Source organism: Triticum dicoccoides, chromosome 1A, assembly GCF_002162155.2.
Source record: "Triticum dicoccoides isolate Atlit2015 ecotype Zavitan chromosome 1A, WEW_v2.0, whole genome shotgun sequence".
Classification (NCBI taxonomy): Eukaryota; Viridiplantae; Streptophyta; class Magnoliopsida; order Poales; family Poaceae; genus Triticum; species Triticum dicoccoides.
Window position 1 is genome coordinate 576,931,956 of NC_041380.1, and position 9,831 is coordinate 576,941,786.

The 9,831-nt window shown below is 44.9% G+C and overlaps 1 protein-coding gene across 1 annotated transcript; it reads right to left on the reverse strand.

The window, feature by feature from the left end:
- Window positions 1-3,548: 3,548 nt before the first annotated feature.
- On the reverse strand, window positions 3,549-7,747 carry LOC119355830 (polyubiquitin 11-like). Its single transcript, XM_037622718.1, has 2 exons — window positions 7,174-7,747; window positions 3,549-4,332 (listed from the first exon to the last, which is right to left on the reverse strand). Exons 1-2 carry the CDS (start codon window positions 7,636-7,638, stop codon window positions 3,703-3,705), a joined length of 1,095 nt encoding a protein of 364 aa, XP_037478615.1. The 5' UTR covers window positions 7,639-7,747; the 3' UTR covers window positions 3,549-3,702.
- Window positions 7,748-9,831: the final 2,084 nt, after the last annotated feature.

The window sequence follows — 9,831 nt, forward strand, 5'->3', positions numbered from 1 at the left end:
CCGCATCAGACGCTAGTAAGGGGTGTAGCAGAGACGGCGGCGACTACACCAAGATGTACAGGCTACTCGGCATGTAGAAGACAGGCGGCAGCGGCGGCTTTACTATTAGTAGCACTTTATTCTCTGATTCAATGGCTGGATGTGGAGCATCGTTCATGCATCGTTCCAAAAACGTCGTGTGTATAGCAGCTCTCTTACTATTACGAAAATACTAGACAGACGACACTCCACGCACGATGCATGCACGATTCACAATCAAATGGATGTGAAGCACTTTATTCTCTGATTCAATGGCTGGATGTGGCGCATCGTTCATGCATCGTTTCAAAAACATCGTGTGTATAGCAGCTCTCTAACTATTATTAGTAGTAGTAGTATTTTAGTGGTCGTATTTAGTTGTTTTTAATTTGTGTTTCAATTTTTTACTATTAGTAGTAGTATCTTAGTAGCCAAATTTGTGTCGCGTTTGGCCGGCCGAGCTTAGTATAAAAAAAGGCGACTACTAAGCGCCGGCGCGCTGGCCTAAATTTGGGCCGGTCGCCCCGTACACATCCGATACGCTGTGTTTTAACCGTTAGATCATGGTCTTCGTCCTTAAAGCACTCTTCTCTCTCTTCTCTCTGGCTTTTGCCCCCAAATCACATGAGCGCGGTGCAGGACGAGAACAAGACGACCGGCCTTCGAAGCTAGTCGGACCACCGTCGCTCGTTGGATCGCTGTCGCTGGCCGGGTCGCTGCTACTCACCAGATCGCCATTGCTCGCCTGCTTGCCGCCCTTGCTACCGGGTTGTATCAAACCTCCTCCTCACCCTCACCCTCCTCCCCCCACCCACCCCCGCGACCGCCGTTCCAGCAGCCCCGGCGACCTTGCAGCACGTCTCGCCGCGGTGGCCGTCGCAGCTCCCAGTGCCGACCCGTCACGGCTCTAAAAAAGCATCGGTTGTCGCAGCTCTGGAATTGCTAGTTCCAGCAAAAATAGATGCCGGTTGAAGCAAAACTGCTCGCCAGTTGTATCAAAAATGACTTGCCAATCCCAACGAAGAAAAATGTTTCCGTACTCGCATCCATGAGAAATCGCTGGTTCCAGCAAAAATGTCTGATAGTTCCAGCAAAAACAAATGGCTGGTTGAAGCAAAAAACGGAGTTGCAGGACTCACATGAAGATGAATGTAGCAAAAATCCACAAACACCGGGTAGTAACAAAAATCAAAACGGTTGTAGCAAAATGGTTCACCGGTTCCAGCAAAAATCACCGTGATAGCAAGTTTGGGGTGTTGGGGTGGTAGCAAAAACATCGGCTGATTCCAGCAAAAACAAAACATGGTTGTAGCAAAAATCCTGCCACGCCGACCTTGGAGAGCAGCGCACCCAGCTGCGGGTGGCCATGGCGACAAGCGCTGCAGCACTGTCGTGATTGCTGCAACCCACTCAGCTTCGGCCACCGCTCGCAGCAGCGGGTGGCTCAGTTCCCAGCAGGCAACGACCGCTCCTCACCCCTGTAGTAACTCCGGCCACCACTCGGCGGAGTAGCAGAACCCCTGCAGTAACTCCGGCCACCGCTTGCCGGAGCAACAGATCACCGGGATCTGAAAAAAAGAAGGATGTGGTGCTGAGGGCTTGTTTAGAGAGATGATGGGGAATAGATGAGGATTACACCGGAAAGGAAGAAAAGTAATGGACAGAAAGAAATAAGACACTAGACGTGATCCCACCAGGTTACGTGTCGCCTGTATATGAAAACGTAGCAAGCGCGTGGGTGAGGCACCGGCCGAAGCTTCGGCCGGCCTGCCGATTCCAAACGTTTCCCATAAAAAAGGCGTCTAGGGCAGTCTTGGGGCGGCGGTTGAGAAACCAACCGCCCCATGCTGATTTTCTTGCCGGCGTTTCTACAACAAGATAGACGAATGAACTGGAAGTTTCCTGGGTACTTGCAAGGCTGAGGAAGAAATTGGTTATTCCTAAACGTGTATTGCAGATTGATACTATTGATTCACATGTACGTTTGAGGCTCAAATCCAACACTTGAGAATACGTTTGCATCTGCATCATGGATACCTTTCACGGGCTAAGGCCTCTTTTAGTTCATAGGATAGAATTATCATAGGAATAGGAATCTTGTAGGAAATGAGATGACATGTATCTCAAATCCTATGAGTAGGAATAGAAAACAAGATGTCATTTGATTAACACCAAAAAAAAAATTCCATTGAGTCTAGACTCTTTTTTATTTTCCTATGAAATGTGAAGGATAGAAACCAATCCTATGTAGGAATAGGAATTCATTCCTATGAACTAAAGGGCTCTAAAGGAAAAAATTCTATAAGAATCCTATCCTCTAGAATTCCTATGAAATTCCTCTTTGAACTCTGCCACAGACAGGTTGGATATGAGAACCAACAACAAAAAAAACATCCAAAATTGTTCTTCAGACCATAATAAGAACACATCTTTTTTTCTGAAGAACACACCTGTTGGTTCAGATGATACTGATTATATTTGAGACCATAATAGGATGTCCTTGAGAAAATGGACGATGCTGCATTTCTTCAGAGATGAATTGTGGAACAGACCCTTAATATAAGGGATGCAAAAATAGAAATGCATTTGAATCAACTGACATGTCTGTAGATGATAATTCAAACAGGAAACTTAACTGCCTTGTTGCAACAGACATTAATAAATAACCGAATTGCCGTTGCACTTCTGCTTATTCTCATAAGATTTGTGACAAGTGGGCCTTTTAAGTCCAATGCATCGAAACTATTGTAAATTACAGAGCTTTAACATATGTTAAATGACTAATCACAACCCATGAACAAACTAAAAAAAGAAGAGCAATACTTAACAGCCAAAATACCAGAGGTAGGCAATGGTAAATGGTGAACACACACAAATCTGATGGCCAAACCACAAGGCAGCACCATACTCCACACTAGCAATCACACTGCCACTGTCCACAGCAAGGTAACTGGATATATTCACAACTAAACCAAAATTACCACCACAAGGTAAGCAATGGTGAACACACACAAAACTGATGGCTAAACCACAGGGCAGCACTAGCCACTATGCTCCACACTAGCAATCATCGCACTGCCACTGTCCACAACAAGGAAACTAGATATACTCACATATTCAACCAAAATTACCACCACAGGTAGGCAAAGCAATGGACCAATGGTGAATGGTGAACACACACAAAACTGATGATAAACCAAAAGGCAGCACTATGATCCACACTAGCGATCATCACACTGCCACTGTCTAAAGCAAGGTAACCGGGTATATTCACAGTTTCAGACACATCTAGGTATGAAATAACACATATCTAGAACAAACCAACCACACGATCTCTTGGAATGAACTGAATTCTACTTGCAAGTGACAAAGATCACACTACCTCAACAATAAACACATGACAAACAGCAATAGCAAAATATCTATGGGCTAGTAAAACCTGCAAGAACACATGTATCAACAAGATACATGTTCTACGATCTTATCACCATCAGAACAACAAAGCATAAAAAATGATAGCCGACATGAAATAGATTAACGTCATCAGAATGACCAAAATTTAAGCCCACATCGCATATCAGTAATATCCAGGAAAGATAACATAATACTCCAAGGTTTCAGTTTTCAAAGACAAACGGGACACATATAAATGAGTTCAATTTGAAGAGCAATCGCAAGCCACCTCTAAGCCTTCTGGTTGTAGACGTAGGTGAGGCCGCACTTGCCGCAGTAGTGGCGGTCGAAGTGGTTTGCCATGAAGGTCCCGGCGCCGCACTCAGCGTTGGGGCACTCCTTCCTGAGCCTGGTGACCTTACCAGTGGCGTCGTCGACCTTGTAGAACTGGAGGACGGCGAGCTTCACCTTCTTGTGCTTGTGCTTTTGCTTCTTGGGCTTGGTGTACGTCTTCTTCTTGCGCTTCTTGGCGCCACCGCGGAGGCGGAGCACCAGGTGGAGGGTGGACTCCTTCTGGATGTTGTAGTCGGCGAGGGTGCGGCCGTCCTCGAGCTGCTTGCCGGCGAAGATGAGGCGCTGCTGGTCCGGCGGGATCCCCTCCTTGTCCTGGATCTTGGCCTTGACGTTGTCGATGGTGTCCGACGACTCCACCTCCAGCGTGATGGTCTTACCCGTCAGGGTCTTCACGAAGATCTGCATCTTGGCGGCGGTGGGGTGGTCGCCTCCGCGCGCTGCGGCGGCGACGGTGGCGGCGGCTGCTGCTGCGCTGGGGTGGGGGTTGGGCGGCGGTATGCGGGCTAGGGTGAAGGGAGAGTCAGGCTTTCTATAAGTACAATCGGCAGGAGAATATGAGCTGTCGGATCAGATCGGACGGCTGGCTTTCGTGGATGGTATTTTGGGCTGGGCTGTATCGGATTGATTATGCTTGTGGCCCATGACTCGTCAGGAGGGTTCGTTCCACTGTCAATATGAACATGTATATTCCGTTCACTTGCCCCCCAAAAAGTGTAAATTACATTGACACCTAGAAACGTGTAAATTCAATTTAGTACTGCAAATTATTTTTATGAAAGAATAAACGTGTAAGTTTTATATCTTGCCTAGCAAAAGAATTGGCCTCACAATTATAAAACATATAAACAAGCAAGGCTCTACAAATTCCAACATTGGTTACATTCGCAAAAGAAGGAACATTTGTTGCCACTCACGAATCGCGCAACTTCTGGTCTCTTCTCGGGCATCGCTTCTTTTGTTTTTCCAAGGGAGCCTCACACTTAACAGGTAAGTGACATGTACACACTCCTAAATTCCCATGAAAAACAAGCGGGCACCCTCCAAATTAGAGAAGGGACTGAGGGGGATGCTGCCGGGGTTCGCCCAATATTCAGCTTCGATTCCAATCACGAATACGACCATCCAAACAACAACATTCAGGCCGTCCCAATGCCAATATCCAATTGTAAGCCCCAATATCAACACTCAAACGGTGCCCAAGTGATATTTAGTTTGTATCCCAATTTTAGTGGTGTTTGCGGCATGGAATTTGATTCCACCGTGTGCCAACCATCACTCATGGTTTGTTACTTTGCAACAACATTCTGGGCATAGCTGTTCGAGAGTGTAACATGTCAATCAATTCTAAATATGCAATCTTGAGACGACCAATTCCAAAAATGCATGAAGGATGATGTAACTGGTGCATGCCATGCTTTCGCCTAACATACCGAGGCCACATAGTGTATGACTGAGCGGAAATGCCCAACATTATTAAGCAACGTTCTAAGCTCACCACAAATAGAGTCCGGCACAACTAAGATCAGTCAAACAGTCACAACAACGGCGGCAGCAAACAGTAATTCCAGCTGCATGATCATTGGCATGGCATGACAAATACAAACCACAATAACCGTTGAACAACCAAACGTGTTTTTGTCCGTTGCAAATAGCATTGGGCCATTTCAGAAATCAAATTGACAAAAACTAAGCAAGTTTCTGAACATGTCCAGTTATTACCACACTTGCAATTATAAATTACTCCATGCCATAGAAATTTGGCATATGCAAACTAATGCCACGTCCAGAAAAATATCCATGACAAACAACACATGCACAGATATATCAAAGGTTGTAACCACATGCACAGATATGGTATGACCACACAATTTTGTGAATCCAACCAGAATTACCAATGAAATGCACCCAGGGCAGGCAATGGTTAATGATGGAACACAAAACAGATGGATAAATGACAGGCAAGGACTTTGCAGCATTTCTTCAGAGATGAATTTGGATAATAGGGATGCAAAAATAGAAATGCAGATCATGGCTACATAAATGTACATATTTGGATAATTACATCAAATGGGAATCTGTAGAGGCATAATGAATAAACTAAAATATCTGTAGATGAGAATTCAAATAACTGAACTGCCTTGTTGCAACAGACATGAAAAATAAACAACTGAATTACTGTTGCACTTTTGCTTATTCTCATAAAAGTTCAGTGACAAGTTGGCGTTTTAATTCTAATGCATCGAAGCCACCTTCTGTACTAGTTGTAAATTACAGATCTTGACCGTATGTTAAATGACTTGTCACAACCCAAGAACAAACCAAAAAGAGAAGAACGGAAGTCAACTACAGCTGTAAACCGACAGACATATGGTATGATAGACCCAATCAAAGTACGACCACAGGTAGGCAAGGCAATGGTGAACACACCCAAAACTGATGGCTAAACAACAAGGCAGCACTATGCTCCACACTAGCAACCATCGCAATGCCACTGTCCACAGCAAGGTAACTAGATATATTCACAGATTCAACCAAAAACCACCACAAGGAAAGCAACTGTGAATACACAAAACTGATGGCTAAACCACAGGGCAGCACTATGCTCGACACTAGCAATCATCACACTGCCACTGTCCACAAGGAAACTAGATATATTCACAGATTCAACCAAAATTACCACCACGGGTAGGCAAAGCAATGGTGAATACAAACAAAACTGATGGCTAAACCACAAGGCAGCACTATGCTCCACACTAGCAATCATCGCACTGCCACTGTCTACAGCAAGGTGACCAGGTATGTATATTCAGAGTTTCAGACAGATCTAGGTATGAACTAACAAATATACCTAGAACAAACAAACCACGGAATCGCTTGGAATGAACAGAATTCTAATTGCAAGTGAGAAAGATCACACCCCACAAAAATCAACACATGACAAAACAGCAATAGCAAAATATACTACCTAGAACAAACAAACCGCACAATCGCTTGGAAAGAATAGAATTCTAATTGCAAGTGACAAAGATGACACCCCTCAACAATCAACACATGACAAAACAGCAATAGCAAAATATTCATCTACATGTGAACCCATGCATAGCTATTGGCTAGTGACACCTGCAATAAAGGGTTAAGCTCAAGAACACATGTATCAAAAGATACACGCTCCATGATCACATCACCATCAGATCAACAAAGCATAAAATACGATAGCTGCCATGAGATAGATTAACGTCATTCAAAATGACCAAAATTTAAGCTCGCATAGCATCTCAGCATTAGGCAATCAAATATCTAGGAAACATAATACTCCAAGGTTTCAGTTTTCAAATACAAACAGGGACACATATAAATGAGTTCTATCCTCGATAGGTAAAAGAGCAGAGCAAACGCAAGCCACCTCTAAGCCTTCTGGTTGTAGACATAGGTGAGGCCGCACTTGCCGCAGTAGTGGCGGTCGAAGTGGTTGGCCATGAAGGTCCCGGCGCCGCAATCGGCGTTGGGGCACTCCTTCCTGAGCCTGGTTACCTTGCCGGTGGCGTCGTCGACCTTGTAGAACTGGAGGACGGCGAGCTTCACCTTCTTGTGCTTGTGCTTTTGCTTCTTGGGCTTGGTGTACGTCTTCTTCTTGCGCTTCTTGGCGCCACCGCGGAGGCGGAGCACCAGGTGGAGGGTGGACTCCTTCTGGATGTTGTAGTCGGCGAGGGTGCGGCCGTCCTCGAGCTGCTTGCCGGCGAAGATGAGACGCTGCTGGTCCGGCGGGATCCCCTCCTTGTCCTGGATCTTGGCCTTGACGTTGTCGATGGTGTCCGAGGACTCCACCTCCAGCGTGATGGTCTTGCCCGTCAGGGTCTTCACGAAGATCTGCATCTTGGCGAAGGCGGGGTGGTCGCCTCCGCGCGCTGCGGCGGCGACGGCAGTGGCGGCGGCGGGGTTGGGTTTGGGCTGGGCGGCGGGGTGGAATGGAGGCTAGGGTATGGAAGGGTCTGGCGATATATAAGTATAAGTAGGCGGGAGAATATAAGCTGTTGGATCTAGGGGTTCCAGATCGGACGGCTGGCTTTCGTGGACGCTATTTTGGGCTTGGCTGGATAGGATTGATTTTGCTTGTGGCCCATGGTTCGTGTAAATTGCCAAAAAAAAAGTGTAAATTCCAATTAGTAGTGTACGTTATTTTTATGTAGGAATAAACGTGTAAATTTGTATCTTGTCCAAAAAAAAGAATTGGCATCACAATTAAAATATATGAATAAGCAAGACGCTAGAGATTTTTTTGTGCGAAAAGGATCAAATCTATTATAAAGATTCACCAAAAGTACAAAGCGCCTCAAACATAATAAAATTTTCATTGAGGTTCATGGACCACCGAACGACCATTGCCGCTACCAGAACGACCCGCCGACGCGCCGCTATCGTCGCTCCCATACCGGAGCCGGCCCGACCTTATCGACGACAACCGGGGAGTCTTCATGCACGTGTCCCTAAGGACCAGCGCCCTGAAGCCGCATTCGTCATCGCTGAATCCGTCAATCAATCTGAAGAACCTGACACCAGATATCGTCGCTACGTACGCACGACGAGAAACTCTAACCTCACCGCCCCAAGGAGCTGATAGGAATCTACACCGAAGCTCCGTCTAATCCGTCCCAACGAACGAACTAGAGGAGGATCGGAACCCGAAAGAGTGACTCGAAGAAGGAGCGCCGCCATCCGTCCAAACACCGCCCCTACAAGGACTAAAACCATACACATCTACTAGCTGGAGTCGAGACACCATGATTCTCCTCCCCACCACCGGCCGCCGGAGCGGCAGGCGGAGGGAAAGCGAATCAACAGGCTCGCCGGCGAAGATCGAGAGGAGGAAGGGTTTCCCAAGTCACCTTAGGAGAGAGGGAAAAAAATGGAACATTGGCTAAAAGAAAATTAAAACTCATCCAATTCGGATATTAAAATGAAAAATCTATCATCAAGAAGAATTTTTTGTATAAGAGATACATAGTGCCCAAATAGAAAACTCAACAAGCTCCTCGGGCACCGGGTCGATACAGAGTATAGCAAAAACATGTTACAGCGAAGGATTAAAATACTCCCTCTCCCGGTTTATTTGTCGCATAAATGAATAGAAATTAATGTATCTATAATTAAAAATACATTTAGATACATCCATTTCTGCGACAAGTAATTCGGGACAGAAGGAGTAGTTCTTTAAGGATTGAAAATGAATCAATCTCTCATCAGCAATACTTCTCAGTTAAGGATGAAAAGGCTGGACGTGGAGTATTTGCTCCGAGCTCAAATGTACCCCGATGAAGAGTAAAATAATAAAAATCCAAAAAATAATAAGAATATTCAAAAAGAATCTATTTTTTTGTGATAGCCGTACGCAGGGCCGGTCCTGAGATTTTGGGGACCCGGGGCGAACCTAAAATCCGGGGCCCTTAGTAAACACATCATAGTAGTAAAAATAAATGTATGTATATATGAATATTTAGCAATAAAACTCCAATGCATTCAAAAGCAGTGTGCGTATCAAATAATTTATACATAATACCTTAAAAAATTCTTCTAACATTCCTCGATGCAAAGTCGCTTATGATGGGGTCGATGTCAATCTCATCCAATAATTTCTTCTCGATGCATGATGTAGCCAAACCATTTAACCTCTCTTGAGTCATTGTTGACCTCAAATAATTCTTCAACAATTTCAGCTTTGAAAAGCTTCTTTCAGCCGATGCGACCGTCACAGGCACAGTAAATAAGATGCGATAAGCAATGAAGATATTTGGATAACAATCAACTTTTCTGACATGCCCAAAAATCTCCATGGCAGACATTACGCCATTTGGCAAAGTGAATCTCATAATCTTCAATTCAGAAATAAGATCATATACCTCTACATCAGATGAACCAATGATATAATCCGTCATGTGCTAAGGAACTCTGACTCCTGCTCCTGCTAGACTTGAAGATCTTACAACAAAAGCAAAAAACTTTGTCAACACCTTCTGAATAAACTAGCCATTTTCTATCATGTTTCTCTCCATTGCTTAATTTCCTATGATA